Source organism: Manihot esculenta, chromosome 3 (assembly GCF_001659605.2).
Source record: "Manihot esculenta cultivar AM560-2 chromosome 3, M.esculenta_v8, whole genome shotgun sequence".
NCBI classification, from domain to species: domain Eukaryota; kingdom Viridiplantae; phylum Streptophyta; class Magnoliopsida; order Malpighiales; family Euphorbiaceae; genus Manihot; species Manihot esculenta.
This window is the reverse complement of record NC_035163.2, coordinates 23600076-23619522: the sequence shown is the minus strand read 5'-3', so window position 1 is coordinate 23619522 and position 19447 is coordinate 23600076. Positions and strand designations below refer to the sequence as shown.

At 45.7% G+C, this 19447-nt stretch overlaps 1 protein-coding gene across 1 annotated transcript; it reads right to left on the bottom strand.

Moving 5' to 3' along the window:
* Nucleotides 1–109: 109 nt before the first annotated feature.
* LOC110612257 (pentatricopeptide repeat-containing protein At4g21705, mitochondrial) lies at nt 110–2811 on the bottom strand. Its single transcript, XM_021752989.2, has 2 exons — nt 2398–2811; nt 110–1649 (listed from the first exon to the last, which is right to left on the bottom strand). The coding sequence occupies exons 1-2, from the start codon at nt 2650–2652 to the stop codon at nt 408–410; spliced, it is 1497 nt and encodes a 498-aa protein (XP_021608681.1). The 5' UTR covers nt 2653–2811; the 3' UTR covers nt 110–407.
* Between the last annotated feature and the right edge of the window lie 16636 nt (nt 2812–19447).

Here is a 19447-nt window from a genome sequence, read left to right as displayed (position 1 = left end):
TGATAAAACATTGAGGATATGCATTTAGAGTATTTAATAATAGAGTATATTCAATTCAAATCGAAAAAATTAATCAAATTGAATATTGGACCATCCCAAGCACACTATGTGATATGAGAGTGCAGAACCGTACTCTGGTTTTTATCCTACACAAGGTCTCTGTATTTCATGGTGCCATGATCCAGCAAGGCAAAGTTACAAAAAAGCAGGAATATATAATCTACAAGTTCCATTGAAGCGATCTAAACTCTGAACAAATGATCATCATTAATCCAATATCATATATGAAAACAGATTTTTAAGTGCTTGGTTGACCCTGTGCATCAACGTCAATCCCCATGAGCAATGAACTTCAAGTTAGTTTGCCATAACAAAGGAATATAACCCCTTAAAAGCAATTGAATCATTCAACCTTCTTGCAGTCTCGAGCCAAGAATTGTCTTCATTTCCTCATCTACATCTATTTGATCAGCCTTCATGCTCCCCAAAAGACCATCGACCTGTTTGCCACATCTGACATAGGCCTTAACTAGGGTACGATAAAGTTCCCTATTCTTTGGGACCTTATTCTCCAATGAGCAGACAAATGCTTCTACTTCTTCAACATCCCCATTATCACCAAGCCAACTCAAAATGCTAGAGATCAGTTCAGGTTTGGGCCTCCACCCTTTATTATCCGTCTGCAGAGTTAGTGCTTCCTTCATGCATTGAAAAGCTTTTTCCATATTCTGCTTATCCACATATCCTGCTGCAATAATAGACCAACTATTTGGAATTGCAGTCTTCTGTTTTTTCACTATATCTCGAAGCATCTCTTCAGCCTTTTCGACTAAACCCTTTTGACAATACCCAATAAGGAGGACATTTGGAACTCTGAAATCATAGATCTGGCAAGATGACTCCCACTCTTGTAGCAATTTTTCGGTTTCTTCAAACTCTCCAAGCTTGACTAGAGAACCCAGCATGGTTAAATAATCTCTGTTGACTAACTTTTTACACTTGGCTTTTGCAAGACCCCACAACCTCATTATCTCATCTTTATTTCCGAGACTTGCATAAAGTGAAATCAAATGATTATAACCTAGTGCATCTTTATTACCCTTTTCTTCACATTTCTTCAGGTAGACAAGTGCTCTCTCTTTTACACCTGCTTTTATGTAAATGTTGGCTACTGTGGAATAAGTCATCCAATCCAAGGAGATGTGAGGTTGGTTCTCGATTTCTTTTAGAATTTTTTCGACACCACTAAGATCAGATCTTGCTGCACAAGCGTTCATGCAAATTCTGTAGCTAAAATTGTCAGGGGAGACACCATTCTCCTTCATTTCTGAAAGCACATCAAGAACTTTTTCTAGCTGGCCAGTATTTGTGTAGAGACACATGAGGCCGTTGTAGTTGAGAGAAGAGAAAGCAAAGCCCAACTCCTTCATCTTTTGCATATGGTTCAGGGACTTGTCAACAAGACCTTCTCTAACATAACAATTTAGAAGAGCACCATAGGTCTTGTCAGTTTTAGCTTGGTCATCCAAATTCTGGAAGTAGCTCTCTGCAGTTTCCAGCCCACGAACTCTACCAATCAGATCCAATTGCACAGCACAGTCAGCTGGCGAGAATGAGCTGACTACCTTGCCAGTCATCCATTCAGAAACCTGCACCGTCCAGAATCTAATATCAAAATAATAGGAAAAAAATAATCCTGAACTCACAATTACCAGTTCTAGCTTCAGACTTTATAGGGTATGTTGGGAAAACTCTGACAAGTCTGTCTTAAAATGAACAGATAAACAAATCTAAGTTGCTAGAATCCATCCACACACACAAAAAAAAAAAAAAAAAAAAAGAAAAAAAAAAGAGAAGCTGCAGAGCTCCTTCACTGGTAACAGAGGTGGGTTTTGAAATAACTCCCATAAGGACATCATACAGTAGCTTGAAATTCACACATAAATATCTTTAATAAATTACTTCACCAAATGAAAATTCACATTTAAAGGGAAAATATATATAAGCCAATAAAAAAACCTATAACATACATGCTTAATGTAAGGGAGATTCATTTTCTCACCATCTCTACCCCTATTTTCACCCAGTCTTTCTTCACATAAACAAAAACCTTGAATTTGGTATCAGTGAGTTCAATAACCTCAATTACAGTCATCCATATACTCTCTGCAACTGATTCCTTGCTTTTCAAAACTAAATAAATCCCTTGAGAGTAGATCAAGGAACCATAAACCTCAACTAAAACTAAAATCAGTGCAGCATTTACTTGCGTTCTTATCTCTCAAAAACACGCACAAAGAATCCCCATCAATTTAAGCAGAGGTCCCTTAAATCTACGAATACTAGGCAACCATTCAGAAATCAAAACAGAAGCTTTGCAGATCAAAATTTGTTTACCTCAAGAGCATGTCTATACCGTCTACGGGCACGGAGCACTTTGACAATTTTTTGGAGTTCGAAGCCTTTTACCTTCGCGCCCTCTTCAGCCCACTTATCAAGTACTGGAACCAAACTGATACCTGGGTCACCAAGAGGACTGATTCTTGAAAAAAGGTTATTGCTTGCGCTACTGGAGTATCTGGTTTTCAAGACTGCATTTGATATGAGGCTTTGGGTTCTGTTGAAGATTGCGAAGAATCGTATTGGTGCCATTTGGAGATTGAGTTCCGCAATAATGGTGAGTGACGAAGTGCTTGTCCAAGCTTGGCCTGCCGAGAGGTGCTTGGGAATTAGCCAATTGGGATTAGGGTTTCAGGGAGGGTTTAAGGGGTGAGGAGAGCAAACGATGTCGCATCAACGCAGGATTTTTTTTTTCTTTTTTTTATTTTTATCGATCAAACGACGGAAAACTCCTTTCCGTTGTTCATAAAGCGGAGAGGAAATTTTCTCCTTGACACGTTCACGTTTGAAAAAAATAGTGCATTTTTTTCCTTGTAATTTTTATGAACCTATTTATAGTTTGCTCTCAAAAAGTGAATTGGAAATAATTATTATGAGCTTTATAAAAAATAATTATTGTTAAGTGAACCTATGGACAGTGATTATCTGAGATCCAGAAAATAGAGTTTTTACAATGGATTCTGTAAAATTTGGAAAAAACTTAAACCTAGAAGAGAGTATTTCTCCTTTTATAGGTTTCCTTTTGTCTGCTAGTGACGTGCCAATAGAACGAGTATCAATAGACCACCTGTCCTGCCACGCTGATACGGACATATGAAGGAATCAAATCTCTACCCCATGCATAACGGCCTCTGATTCTCTCAGGGCACGGGTAGGCGGGTCTGCAAGATGGATGGATGGATCCTCTTTCAGGTTCTGGGCTGGACCGGAGAGTAGGGACAAAGCAGGGTCTAAATGGGATCGGCCCAAGGTGTAGAGAAGACGAGGCCGGCCTGGTGGAGAGAGCCAGATAAACCCGGTCGTGAGGCTTAATGGACTGGACCCAGTTGGCGTGAGTGGCTTGAGGATCTCTAAGTAATGGGCTATTTTCATGGGCCTGACCCTAGACGGGGATGAGGTGAACTCAGAGGTCATAAATTGCCCTTTTACCTTCTCGGCAGTTATTGCTCTAACTGTCGAGGGGGTAAACCCCTAGAATCATTATGACCGCGTCTGTTTGAATTCGGCTTGCCCTTTCATCTTATTGTCACTTGTAGCTTTAAATCTTCTCTATCTTTTTTCTATATTTAGCTTTCCTCTGCTTTTTGTGCGCACTGTTATCCTCGCTTTCTTACTTTTATCTTCCCGGTGCGTTCTCTTTCCTTTCTAGTGAATAGCCTTTAAGGATTCTGATGCTACCAGCCTAGAGTATAAAGTTGCTTTGTTTCACATTAAAAGCTCAGCCTCTGATTATATATTACTAACCTTTCCTTCTTATCCTTGGGATCATTAACAAAACAGTGAGATTTCTCTTTTCGATTTAGAGAAGGGGTATGGTTTGCCCTTCCCTCGCTCCAGCTCGGGCTTCCATGCCGAGCTCTCGAGATTCCGAATCTTCAAGGCTGTACATCAGTGTCAAGTCAGTCTCAACTGCTCCAATTGTTCGAACTTTTGGGTCCTCTCGGACTTTGAGATCGATCGAGAACTTCAGGTCAACAGGAACAAAGTCTGCCCCATTTCCTGATGATGCCTTTCCGCATATGTTTCGCGATATTGAAAGTTTAACGTGTTCCATTGCTCTTCAGAATGTTTCGCTGATTTTCCTGGGTGTGCATGAGTGTATCGCGCATCACACTTGGGTGTAGGTTTGCAACATTCACTTGTTCCATTGCTCTTCAGAACGCCTATCTATGACGGAACAGTGATGGGTGCTTATGGGGATCGACTTGTTCAGTTCCCCTATAATAACGAGACAGAGCTTAGCTGGCCTGCGAAGCTCATCTTCCGAACTATGAGAATTTGTCTGAATCGAAAGCTAGGATAGTGGGGTAGACTACAATGATGTAAACGTAGATGATGATGTATCTGGGCATGTAAATCCTTTAAGGATAGCCTTTTATCCCGTAGTGTTGGTATTTGTGACATGCTGTAATGTGTTTTTCTTTTAATGAAATTTTTGTTTTGCGTTCATACTCGAGTTGTTCTTTCCCTGTCATAAATGAAGTACTTAGATTGCTTGCTCCGTAACTTTTCCCGAGGGACCTGCTGTATTGCTTTCTCCTTCTCGCCCCTTTAATTGTTCAGAACTAGAGTTCATTTAGCCAACTGAGCTTTTGACTTACTTTTTCCGAGCTGGACTAGTCATACCCGTGGGCTCTGTTTTTAACCTGTGAGCCGAGCTCTTGACCTTCTTAGGTAATGAGCAGGGCTGGTCTTTATCATGCTTCCATCTGCTTGTGTCTTTTAGCTTTTTATTTGTCTTTTTCCGAGCTGGACCAGTCATAACCCTGAGCTCTGTTTTTAGCCTGTGAGCCGAGCTCCTGAGCTTTTTAGGTGATGAACAGGCTTGGTTTTTATCGTTGGGTGAGAAGTCCGAGTGGAGCTCAGTCTTAAGGTTTGAGCAAGTTGGGTTTGTTTTATGCAGATGGCATGTGGGCTTTCGGGTGACAGGCTATTGCCCTGGGCTTGGCCCTAGATCGGGTGAGGAGAGCGGCCGTCAATTGCTTTCGGGTGATGGGCTATTGCTGTGGGCCCAACCCTTAATAGGGGTGGCGAAGTCCAGCGGCCGTCGGTTATTGCCCCTTTACCTTCTCGTCAGTTATTGTCCAACTGATGAGGGGGTAAACTTCGAGAGTAATTAATGACTGCGCCGCTCCAAGACAAAATTGTTCAGAGTGACACTTCGTTTCATTATTGCCTTTCCTTTCGAATTCTCTCTGTCTCCTGAAGAAACTTGTTCTCGTCTGCTCTCTGTCTTTCTTCGACTTCTTCTACCTTCTCGACCTTATTGCATTTCAGGTACGCTCTTTTACTCTTCCATGGAGGATTCTAAGTGTAATACCCGGTTAGACTCCGGTATCGAAATTCCTACCGTCCGGTGTAATCTCGGATGTCGGAAACCTCTAGAAGGGTAAAAGTATGTTTTTATGATATGTTTTCATGTTTTTAATAATTTTAATTATGTTTTTACATGAGTTTTGTATGAAAAGTCTTTGGAGGAAAACCCAGGTTCGGCCGCCGAAAGTCAAGTTCGGCCGCCGAACATGCATGCGTTTTGGAGGCACGTTAGGCCCCCGAAAGCATGAGAAAAGGGGAGTCCAGGTTCGGCCGCCGAAACTCAAGTTCGGCCGCCGAACATGGCATGCATGCGGAGGCACATTCGGCCCCCGAACGTGGCCTGGCCAGTCACCTATAAAAGGGGCACTTAGCCGAAATGGGGGAGCTTTCTCCCATTCTCGGCCACAGCTAGCTTCCGACCTCCCTCTCCCCAAATCTTGTGTTCTTTCTTCAAATCTCCTCCATTTTTCTTGAGTTTTAACCCCACATTGCAAGTTTTGAACATTTTTAAACAAGTTTGGAGCTTTGGAAACTCAGAAGCTCATTTGCTTGGACCTCCGAGTTTTGGTTGTCTCTTTCTCGATCTTCAAGAGGTAAGACCGATCTTAAGCTCAATGTATGTTTTAAACAAGTTTTATGAAGTTTTATGGGGTAGAAATACATGTTTAAGTTAGTTGAGCTATGTTAGGTTTTATGTGATTTATGGACAATGTATGTTGTTGATGTGTGTTTGAAGTGTTGTAGTTGGGGTATATGCTAGTTTGAGACCCCTAGGTGTAATGTATGATATGTATGCATGTTTTAGAACAAGTTTGTGCATGATTTGAGGCTTGGGGAGGCAAGAGGCTCGTTTGAGCCGAGTTTCTGTCCATTTGGGAGAAACCAGGTTCGGCAGCCGAAGGAACTTTCGGCCGCCGAACCCCCTTCTGGAGGCAGCATTCGGCTGCCGAAGCTTGCCCCCGAAAGAGGACTTTCGGATCTGTCTGGGACTTTCGGCCGCCGAAGGTGCCGCCGAAAGTGCCTGACTTTCGAATCTGTCTGGGACTTTCGGCCGCCGAACCTGCCGCCGAAAGTGCCCTGTCCAGCCTTTCTTTACATGTTTTGCATGGATGTTTTGAGATGTTTTAGGGGGTTTTTGGGGGATGTTTTTAGAGTTATGTTCTAGTATGTTTGGTCCCTCATTTGAGTCCACCTGTGTAGGTTCGGACCCGAGGAACCAAGGACCCCAGCAGTGAGTCTGCTGCCCCAGTGTCTGGTCAGAGCTACCCAGAGGTGAGTGGAATAACTCTTATGCTTTTAAATAAATAAATCAGTTTTAGCATGATTCACGCATCATGAATGCCATGAGATATAATAGGGTGCTTGCATTAGAATTCACGAATATGTTGCATTGCATATTATGTTGATGATGCGGATGAATGTTGAATGATCTTTTAGTCCTCCTATGTTATGATATGATGATGATACGGTACGGAAGACCAGTGAGGCCCATTCTACGCCCCTGGCACTATGTAAGAGAAAGACCAGTGAGGCCCATTCTACGCCCCTAGCACTATGGAATGTTATGTTATGTTATGTATGTAAGAGAAAGACCAGTGAGGCCCATTCTACGCCCCTAGCACTATTGGAATGTGTAGAGGACTATTGGTGACAAATTCATCCTTGATATGATTAGCTGTGATGTGATGCATTTCATGTTATCATATGTTTTAAATGTTTTACTATTCTGCTCACTGGGTTTTATAGCTCACCCCTCTCCCCTAACCCCAGATGTGCAGGTACAGGGTAGACCAGGAGGTTAGCCAGAGTTTTGAAGCATGTTTATGTAATACGTTAGATTGTGGACATGATAATTGTACTATGATGTAATGTAAGAGACTATAATATATTATGTAATGAGGTATATTGAGGTTATAGTTGTGCTTGACCCTATGAGTATTGTAATCCCTTGTTGATACATGATCTTAATGTCTATTGATGTTTATGTTTAACCAACTCAACTTATGATGTATCGCCCAATTGGGCATTGATGAGATCCCACTGAAGGGTCAAGTTTATGATTATGTTAGTGCATGCACAGGTTGAGTTTGGTGTATGAGGAATGATGAAAAGAAAAGTTTTAAATTTTTATGTATGATTGTTGATCATGTATGGGATTAAACAGGTTTACAGGTTTCATGTTAGGCTTGCTACGGGTCCTGGCGGCCTTAAGTCGACCCGGATCCTAGCGCCGGTAGCGGTCCGATTTTCGGGTCGTTACAGAATGGTATCAGAGCCCTAGGTTCACATGGTCGGACCTAGAGTGTCGGGCTCATAGAGGTTATAGAAGGTCAAGCACAATAGGAAAGATCATGTCCACTAGGATAGGATGTGGAGTCCTGTCTTGTATGATGATGTGAAATGCCATAATAATAGGCATGTGCATTAATGATATACTATGATATGTGATGTATGTGATGATGGTTCATGTGTGTCCACATGAACCATATGATGCTAATGTTTATGTGTTGGGTGCTGTTTTCCAGAAAACAGGATGAGAGGAACTCGTCGATCTGCACGATTGACTGGAGTGCCACCTGAGGATGAGGGCATGAGTGCCCGTCCTCCAGCATTGCCTAGGGCAATGTCTAGTAGGTCTAACCGAGATAGAGTGGCAAGAGACCCTAGAAGGTCTTTGGATCTGGCTAGAAGGTCTTTGGATCTGGGTAGAAGCAGATCAGTCAGAGGAACAGTTCAGGGAGGAGCATCAGAGGATATGGGGGATGATATGGATGTGGAGCAGAGGAGGGATGGCAGTTTGGGAGTTAGTATGTCAGAAGAAGGAATGGGAGAGTCCCAAGGAGGCACTCAGGCCTCGGGATTTGTTCAGCCACCCTACTACCCACACTTCTCACAAAATCCCGGGTATTCGATGGGAGGTACGTCGGATTACCCTAGCTTCACCCCTTATCCCACACAGATGCCATACCCACCCTACTACCCACCATATTCACAATACCCAATGTATCCACCCCCACCTTACTATCCAAATCCAGCAAACCCTACCCCAGGGGATGCTGCACCTTCACCTCCTCCAGCAGAACCAGCAGCCCCAGTTACCCAACCTCCTAGACCTAGCTCAGCCAGTGGGAGCAATGTCAAGATGACCGACTACATGAAGTTGGGTGCTCCCCAATATGAAAAAGGGGATGACCCGTTTGTGTATCTGGAGAGGGTCAAGGTGATTACAGATGAGATTGGGGCTGATGACAGTAGAGCCATTCAGATGGCTGGGTTCACACTTAAGTGCAAGAAGGCACGAGAATGGTTCAAGAATTATGTGAACCCGAAAGTGGATAGCATGTCTTGGGAAGAGTTCGCAAACGAGTTTGCGGGATGGGCTTTCCCCGATAGCTCGAGGGAGCTGAAAATGATTGACTTTGAGCAGTTGAGGCAAACTGATGAGATGGGTGTAAAGGAGTTCACAGACAGATTTTTGGAGCTGTTGCCTTTTTCAGGGCAAAGCCTTGACACGGATCAGAAAAAGTCAAGGAGGTATATCATGAAACTCCACTCCAGATATTCCTCCTTGATCCAGTCAGCAGATAGGGAGAGCTTCCATGCCATAGTGGATATGGCCCGGAAAATGGAGGCCAGTGCCATCGTTCAGGGAACAGTTAAGCAGTCAGTGGCACAGCCTTCTGGTTCTAAGACCCCAAGCTCTTCTTCTTTTAGTGCAGCAGCTTCAGGCAGCAAGAGGTGGAGCAGTACCATCAAGAAGTCGAAGAAGAATAAGTTTTGGAACAAGGTTAAGTCCAGTCTAGGATTAGGGAGTGGCTCAAGCTCTGGTGCGGATAATGCAGTTTGTGCAAGGTGTGGTAAGCCACACAGGGGAGTATGTCGGTTTGGGACGACGGCCTGTTACAGATGTGGTCAGGAGGGGCATATGTCTCGAGATTGTCCAAGAGTAGCCTCGATGGCACAGTCCCAGCAGACAGCTTCAGGCAGTGTAGCGCAGCCAGCAGCTCCAGCCATGACGCAGGCCAGTGGCAGAGGCAGAGGGAGAGGGGCAGCCTCTTCTTCAGTAGGGTTCAGAGGTGAGGGTCCGTCAGCTCCAGCAAGGATCTTCACCATGACACAGCAGGAGGCTAACACATCCAACACCGTGGTGTCAGGTAAACTCATCATTGGGTGTTTTGATGTGTATGCATTAATGGACCCGGGTGCATCTCATTCTTTTATTGCACCGAGAGCCGTTCAGAGGTTAGGGTTGATGGTCTCTGGGTTAGAGTGTCCTCTCTGGGTCAGTGGACCCAAGTGTGACCCATCGGTGACAGAGTCAGTCTGCCAGTGTAGTCCTGTGTTTGTTGAGGGAAGATGCTTGTCCGCCGACCTAGTGGTTCTAGATTTGACAGACTTTGACGTCATTCTAGGGATGGACTGGTTATCTGCCCATGGTGCTACCTTGGACTGCAGGGACAAGGTAGTCAGGTTCAGAGGTCAGGATGGGTCTGAGGTTGTCTTCAGAGGAGACAGGAGGGGTACACCTAGAGGTCTGATATCAGCTCTTCAGGCTCGTAGGTTGCTCAGGAGGGGATGTCAGGGGTATTTGGCTCATGTGAGAGAGCTTGACAGTCAGGTTAGAGAGCCCGCCTCGGTGCCAGTGGTTAGAGAGTTTCTAGACGTCTTCCCAGACGAGCTGCCAGGTTTACCACCTGCTAGGGAAATAGAGTTCGAGATAGAGCTGATGCCTGGAACCCGACCGATCTCTATCCCTCCCTACAGGATGGCGCCAGCAGAATTGAAAGAGTTGAAGGAACAGTTGCAAGAGTTGGTAGAAAAGGGCTTCATCCGACCGAGTACCTCACCTTGGGGTGCTCCAGTTTTGTTCGTCAGAAAGAAGGATGGGTCCCTTAGACTTTGTATCGACTACAGGCAGTTGAACAAAGTCACTAACAAGAATAAGTACCCTTTGCCAAGGATCGACGATCTATTCGACCAGCTAGCAGGAGCGGATTGTTTCTCCAAAATAGATCTGAGGTCCGGGTATCATCAGTTGAGGATCAGGGAAGAGGATGTGCCAAAGACGGCTTTCAGGACCAGATATGGGCATTTTGAGTTCCTTGTGATGCCGTTCGGGTTAACCAACGCCCCTGCAGCATTCATGGATCTCATGAACAGAGTGTTTAGCCAGTACCTGAATCACTTCGTTATTGTCTTCATAGATGATATCTTAGTGTATTCCAGAAATGCAGAGGAGCATTCCCATCATCTGCGGTTGGTCTTGCAGACCTTGAGGGAACATGGCTTGTATGCCAAGTTCTCTAAATGTGAATTCTGGCTGAGGAGCATTTCGTTCTTGGGGCATGTAGTGTCAGAGAATGGGATAGAGGTGGACCCCAAGAAGACAGAAACTGTGGCTAACTGGCCTAGACCCACTTCAGTGACGGAGATCAGGAGTTTCTTGGGTTTGGCAGGTTACTACAGGAGGTTCGTTCAGGACTTCTCGAAAATAGCAGCTCCTCTGACCAGGCTAACCAGGAAGAACCAGAAGTTTCTGTGGACTGACCAGTGCGAAGAGAGTTTTGAAGAGCTTAAGAAGAGGTTGACTTCAGCACCAGTTTTAGCTCTGCCATCTAGTGATGAGGACTTTACAGTCTTTTGTGATGCATCCCGTATGGGACTAGGTTGTGTACTGATGCAAAATGAGAGGGTGATTGCTTATGCTTCGAGACAGCTAAAGAAGCATGAGTTGAATTACCCCACACATGACCTTGAGATGGCAGCAGTAATCTTTGCACTCAAGATGTGGAGGCATTACCTCTATGGGGTAAAATGTGAGATCTTCACAGATCATAAGAGCCTGCAGTACATCCTGAGTCAAAGAGATTTGAACTTGAGACAGAGGAGATGGGTAGTGTAACGACCCGAAAATCGGACCGCTACCGGCGCTAGGATCTGGGTCGACTTAAGGCCGCCGGGACCCGTAGCAAGCCTAACATGCATCCTGTAACCTGCTTAATCCCATACATGATCAACAACATACATAAAAATTTAAATCTTTTCTTTCCATATACATCAACCAAACTCAACCTGTACATATACGTATACTTAACATGATCATAACATTGATCCCTCAATGGGATCTCATCAGTGCCCCCAATGGGTGACACAACAAATGCTGAGTTGGTTTACATAAATGACATAAAATAAACAAGATCATGTATTAAAAGGGATTACAACATCTATGGTCAAGCACACCTCTAATCATCCATAAACATCATTACATAGCTATACTGTACTTAAGACATTACAATACAATTTGATCATGTCCATTGCTAGCTATTACATAAACATGACTTCTTTACTCTATCCGGACTCCTGCTCTATACTGTACCTGCAAGCCTGGGGGTAAGGGAGAGGGGTGAGCTAAAAGCCCAGTGAGTAGAACCATAAAAACATATTAATACTATGCTCCAATGAAATGCATCATAACACAGACAATTCACATAAGGGTTGGGTGAACTTGTCACCAATTAGTCCAAGTTAACATAGTGCCAGGCCGTAGCATGGGGTCCTGGTCTTCCTGTCATAACATACATTACTTACCATTTTCCCAGGGCCTCCTCTGAGCTCCTGGTCTTCGAGTCTCATAACCGTGCCAGGCCGTAGAACGGGGTCCTGGTCCTTCCTTACATAGTGCTAGGCCGTAGCATGGGGTCCTGGTCTTTCCTTACATAGTGCCAGGCCGTAGCATGGGGTCCTGGTCTTCCTGTCATAGTGCCAGGCCGTAGCATGGGGTCCTGGTCTTCCTGTCATGGACTAATTGGGTCATCCAATATTCACCCACATCAACAACAATCGATGCAATGCGACATATTCGTGGAAACTAATGCAATCATCCTATTGCACAACCATGATGCATGAAACATGATAAAACATTTAATTTAAAAGATTAAGTTTAGTTCCACTCACCTCCGGCTGACTCTGACAACACCGAAGCAGCTGAACTCACTGCTGGGGTCCTCGGTTCCTCGGGTCCGAACCTACACAGGTGGACTCAAATGAGGGACCAAACATACCTGAACATAACTATAAACTACTCCCCAAAAACCCCCTAAAACATCATGAAACAACCATACAAAAACATGCAAGGAAGGCCTGGACAGGGCACTTTCGGCGGCAGGTTCGGCGGCCGAAAGTCCCTCCAGAGCCGAAAGTCAGGCAGGTTCGGCGGCACCTTCGGCGGCCAAAACTCCCAGACAGAGACGAAACTCATGCATGTTCGGCGGCACCTTCGGCGGCCAAAACTGCCAGACAGAGACGAAAGTCTCCTTTAGGGGGCAAGCTTCGGCAGCCGAAAGGCTGTCTCCCCAGCCACGTTCGGCGGCCGAAAGTTCCATCGGCTGCCGAACCTGGTTTCTGCCAAAGGGCAGAAACTTGGCTCCCAATGCACATTTCGCCTCCAAACTTATCAAACATGCATCAAACCTATTCTACAACACACAAACGCAAACATACATGTTCCTAGGGGTCTCAAACCATCATAAACCCCATCTACAACACATCAAGCAACTCACATTGTACAAGAACATACATTTATACCCATAAACTCCAAAAGCATAACCATAACCTAAACATGCATTCTAACCCATAGATCTACTTAAAACTTACTTAAAACATGCAATGAGCTTAAGATCGGCTCTTACCTCTTGAAGATCGAGAGAGAGTCGACCTAAACTCGAAGTTGGGAGAGATTGGGTTCTTGAACCTCCAAGCTCCAAAACTTTGCTCAAAAGCTCAAATCTTCAAAACAAAGTGGAAACAAGTGAAAACCTTGAAAGATTTAGAGGAAAAACATCAAAGATGGGTGAGGGGGCGGCGGAGACTCACCTTGGCCGAAAATGGGGAAAAAGCTCTCCCGTTTTCGGCTAAGGGACCCTTTTGTAGTGGCTGGCCAGACCACGTTCGGGGGCCGAATGTGCCTCCGCATGCATGCCATGTTCGGCGGCCGAACTTGGGGTTCGGCGGCCGAACCTGGACTTCCCTCACTTACGCTTTCGGGGGCCTAAAGCACACCCGCAACGCATGCATGTTCGGCGGCCGAACTTGGGGTTCGGCGGCCGAACCTGAGTTTTCCTCTAATGCTATTTTCATGCAAAAACTCATTTTCTTTCATGCTTAAAACATAAAACACATTGAAACATTTCATAAAAACATGGTTTTACCCTACTAGAGGCTTCCGACATCCGAGATTCCACCGGACGGTAGGAATTCCGATACCGAAGTCTAGCCGGGTATTACATTCTCCCCCCCCTTAAGAACATTCGTCCCCGAATGTTCCTCAACTAACTCATGCAAAGCATACAACATACTATACACATAAAACACATAGAGACTAACCTTAAAAGAGATGAGGATATTGCCGGAGCATAGACTCCCGTGTCTCCTAAGTGCACTCTTCCAGATTGTGGTGGTTCCAAAGGACCTTCACCATCGGGATTTCCTTGTTCCTTAGCTTTCTGATCTGGGTGTCTAGGATCCGTACCGGCTGTTCAACATAGGTGAGATCCTCTTGGATCTCCATATCAGGCTCACTAAGAACCTTGCCCGGATCTGACACAAATTTCCTCAACATAGAAACATGGAAAACTGGATGGATTCTCTCCATTGAAGCAGGTAAATCCAGCTTGTACGATACATTCCCAATCTTTTGCAAGACTTCAAAGGGTCCGATGTACCGCGGAGCCAGCTTACCTTTCTTCCCGAACCGAACCACTCCCTTCATTGGAGACACCTTAAGCAATACCAGATCCCCCTCCTGAAACTCTATTAGCCTTCTGCGGATGTCTGCATAACTCTTCTGTCTGCTTGCAGCAGTCTTGATTCTTTCTCTGATTAAGGGTACCACCCTACTGGTGATCTCTACTAGCTCAGGCCCTGCCAAGGCTTTTTCTCCAACTTCTTCCCAGCAAACAGGTGACCTACACTTCCGTCCATATAAAGCTTCATATGGAGCCATCCCAATGCTAGCATGATGGCTGTTATTGTAGGCAAACTCCACCAAAGGTAGATGCTGCCTCCAAGAACCGCCAAAGTCCAGCACACACATTCTCAGCATATCTTCTATGGTTTGGATGGTCCTCTCTGACTGTCCGTCTGTCTGTGGATGGAAGGCAGTGCTGAAATCCAATTTGGTACCCATGGCATCCTGCAGACTCCGCCAAAACTTGGAGGTGAACTGGGGTCCTCTATCTGACACAATAGAAACAGGAACCCCATGCAGTCTGACTATCTCATCAACGTACACCTGCGCCAACTTGTCCACAGAATAGCCACTCCTGACAGGGATGAAGTGAGCAGATTTGGTGAGTTTGTCCACAATCACCCATATGGAGTCCAATCTGTTGGACGTCGCCGGTAACCCCACTACGAAGTCCATAGCTATATTCTCCCATTTCCACTCTGGAATAGGTAGCGGGTTAAGCATTCCAGCCGGCTTCTGATGTTCCAGCTTCACCCTCTGACAAACTTCGTAGGCTGACACAAACTGTGCCACTTCTCTCTTCATAGCTGGCCACCAATAAACTTTCTTCAGATCCTGATACATTTTGGTGGCTCCGGGGTGAATGCTGTATCTTGCATTATGAGCCTCTCTCATAATGTCTCCTTTTAGCCCTATGTCATCTGGTACACATAAACGACTCCCATAGCGGAGGATCCCCTTGTTGTCGAATCTGAACTCACTGTCCTTGCCTGACTGAACAGTCCTGGCAATCTTCACTAATTCTGGGTCCTCATGCTGTTTCTGAGCCACCTGCTCCAGAAACACGGGTGTCACTTTCATCTGAGCAACCAAGGCACCTGTACCAGACAACTCCAACTGTAGACCTTCATCAATAAGCTTGTAAAACTCCTTCACCACTGGTCTCCTCTCTGCCGTGATGTGGGATAGACTGCCTAGTGACTTCCGGCTTAGGGCGTCTGCCACGACATTCGCCTTACCCGGATGATACTGAATCTTGCAATCATAGTCACTCAGCAGCTCTACCCATCTCCTCTGTCTTAAGTTCAAATCTCTTTGACTCAGGATGTACTGCAAGCTCTTATGATCTGTAAAGATCTCACATTTTACCCCATAGAGGTAGTGCCTCCACATCTTGAGTGCAAAGATTACTGCTGCCATCTCAAGGTCATGTGTGGGGTAATTCAACTCATGCTTCTTTAGCTGTCTAGAAGCATAAGCAATCACCCTCTCATTCTGCATCAGTACACAACCCAGTCCCACACGGGACGCATCACAAAAGACTGTAAAGTCCTCATCACTAGATGGCAGAGCTAAAACTGGTGCTGAAGTCAACCTCTTCTTAAGCTCTTCAAAACTCTCTTCGCATTGGTCAGTCCACAGAAACTTTTGATTCTTCCTAGTTAGTCTGGTTAGAGGAGTTGCTATTTTCGAGAAGTCCTGAACGAACCTCCTGTAGTAACCTGCCAAACCCAAGAAACTCCTGATCTCCGTCACTGAAGTGGGTCTAGGCCAGTTAGCCACAGTTTCTGTCTTCTTTGGGTCCACCTCTATCCCATTCTCTGACACTACATGCCCCAAGAACGAAATGCTCCTCAGCCAGAACTCACACTTCGAGAACTTGGCATACAAGCCATGTTCCCTCAAGGTCTGTAGAACCAACCTCAGATGATGGGCATGCTCCTCTGCATTCCTGAAATACACTAGGATATCATCTATGAAGACAATAACGAAGTGATCCAGGTACTGGTTAAACACTCTATTCATGAGATCCATGAATGCTGCAGGGGCGTTGGTTAGCCCGAACGGCATTACAAGGAACTCAAAATGCCCATATCTGGTCCTGAAAGCCGTCTTTGGCACATCCTCATCTCTGATCCTCAGCTGGTGGTACCCAGATCTCAGATCTATTTTGGAGAAACAACCCGCTCCTGCTAGCTGGTCGAATAGATCGTCGATCCTTAGCAAAGGGTACTTGTTCTTGGTAGTGACTTTGTTCAACTGCCTGTAGTCGATACAAAGTCTAAGGGATCCATCCTTCTTTCTCACGAACAAGACTGGAGCACCCCAGGGTGAGGTACTCGGTCGGATGAAGCCCTTGTCTACCAACTCCTGTAACTGCTCCTTCAACTCTTTCAATTCTGCTGGCGCCATCCTGTAGGGAGGGATAGAGATCGGTCGGGTTCCAGGCATTAGTTCTATCTCGAACTCTATCTCCCTAGCAGGTGGTAGACCTGGCAGCTCGTCTGGGAACACATCTAAGAACTCTCTAACCACTGGCACCGAGGCGGGCTCTCTGACCTGACTGCTAACTCTCTCACATGAGCCAAATACCCCTGACATCCCCTCCTGAGCAACCTACGAGCCTGAAGCGCTGATATCAGACCTCTAGGTGTACCCCTCCTGTCTCCTCTGAAGACAACCTTAGACCCATCCTGACCTCTGAACCTGACTACCTTGTCCCTGCAGTCCAAGGTAGCACCATGGGTAGATAACCAGTCCATCCCTAGAATGACGTCAAAATCTGTCAAATCTAGAACCACTAGGTCGGCGGACAAGCATCTTCCCTCAACAAACACAGGACTACACTGGCAGACTGACTCTGCCACTGATGGATCACACTTGGGTCCACTGACCCAGAGAGGACACTCTAACCCAGAAGTCATCAGACCTAACCTCCCCACGGCTCTCGGAGCAATAAAAGAATGAGATGCACCAGGGTCCATCAAGGCATACACATCTGAACAACCAATAATTAAGTTACCTGCCACTACGGTGTTAGATGCATCTGCCTCCTGCTGTGTCATTGTGAAGATCCGTGCTGGAGCTGATGGACCTTCACCTCTGAAACCCGCTGAAGAAGAGGCTGCTCCTCTCCCTCTGCCTCTGCCACTGGCCTGAGTCATGGCTGGAGCTGCTGGCTGCGCTACACTGCCTAAAGCTGTCTGCTGGGACTGAGCCATCGGGACTGCTCTTGGACAATCTCGAGCCATATGTCCCTCCTGACCACATCTGAAACAGGCGTTCGTCCCAAACCGACATACTCCCCTGTGTGGCTTACCACACTTCGCACAAACTGCATTATCCGCACCAGAGCTTGAGCCACTCCCAAATCCCAGACTGGACTTGACTTTATTCCAGAACTTATTCTTCTTACCCTTGGACTTACCCCATCTCTTACTGCCTGAAGCTGCTGCACTCAGGGTAGAAGGATCTAATCTTCCCCCACCAGGAGTTTTAGAACCAGAAGGCTGTGCCACTGTCTGTTTAACTGCCCCCTGAATGATGGCACTGGCCTCCATTTTCCTAGCCATATCTACTATGGCATGGAAGCTCTCCCTGTCCACGGACTGAATCAAGGAGGAATACCTGGAATGAAGCTTCATGACATACCTCCTTGACCTCTTCGAATCTGTATCCAGACTCTGTCCAGCAAAAGGCAACAGCTCCAAGAATCTGTCGGTGTACTCCTCTACACTCATATTCTCTGTCTGTCTCAACTGTTCAAACTCTATCATTTTCAACTCCCTTGAACTATCGGGAAAAGCCCATCCTGCAAACTCGTTTGCAAACTCTTCCCAGGACATGCTGTCCACTCTCGGGTTCACATAATTCTTGAACCACTCTCGTGCCTTCTTGCACTTAAACGTGAACCCAGCCATCTGAATGGCTCTACTGTCATCAGCCCCTAACTCCTCTGTAATAGTCTTGACCCTCTCAAGATACACAAACGGGTCATCTCCTGACTCAAACTGTGGAGCACCCAGCTTCATATATTCAGTCATCTTGACCTTGCTCCCACTGGCTGAGCTAGGTCTAGAAGGTTGAGCAACTGGGGCTGCTGGTTCTGTAGGTGGTGGAGGTGGTGCAACATTTTCTGAGGTAGGGTTTACTGGATTTGGATAGTAAGGTGGGGGTGGATACATTGGGTACTGTGAGTATGGTGGGTAGTATGGTGGGTATGGCATCTGTGTGGGATAAGGAGTGAAACTAGGGTAATCCGATGTGCCTCCCATCGAATACCCGGGGTTTTGTGAGAAGGGTGGGTAGTAAGGTGGCTGAACAAATCCCGAGGCCTGAGTGCCTCCCTGGGATTCTCCCATACCTTCTTTCGACATACTAACTCCCAAACTGCCATCCCTTCGCTGCTCTACGTCCATATCATCCCCCACGTCCTCTGACGCTCCTCCCTGAACTGTTCCTCTGACTGATCTGCTTCTACCCAGATCCAAAGACCTTCTAGGGTCTCTTGCTACTCTGTCTCTGTTAGACCTACTAGACATTGCCCTAGGCAATGCTGGAGGACGGGCGCTCATGCCCTCATCCTCAGGTGGTACTCCAGTCAATCTTGCTGATCGACGAGTTCCCCTCATCCTGTTTCTGAAAAACAGCACACATAGCACAAACATTAGCATCATATGGTTCATGTGGGCACACATGAACCCGCATCACATACATCACATATCATAGCATATCATCATGACATTTCACATCATTAATCAAGACAGGACTCCACATCCTATCCTAGTGGACATGATCTTTCCTATTGTGCTTGACCTTCTATAACATCTATGAGCCCGACACTCTAGGTCCGACCATATGAACCTAGGGCTCTGATACCATTCTGTAACGACCCGAAAATCGGACCGCTACCGGCGCTAGGATCCGGGTCGACTTAAGGCCGCCGGGACCCATAGCAAGCCTAACATGCATCCTGTAACCTGCTTAATCCCATACATGATCAACAACATACATAAAAATTTAAATCTTTTCTTTCCATATACATCAACCAAACTCAACCTGTGCATATATGTATACTTAACATGATCATAACATTGATCCCTCAATGGGATCTCATCAGTGCCCCCAATGGGTGACACAACAAATGCTGAGTTGGTTTACATAAATGACATAAAATAAACAAGATCATGTATTAAAAGGGATTACAACATCTATGGTCAAGCACACCTCTAATCATCCATAAACATCATTACATAGCTATACTGT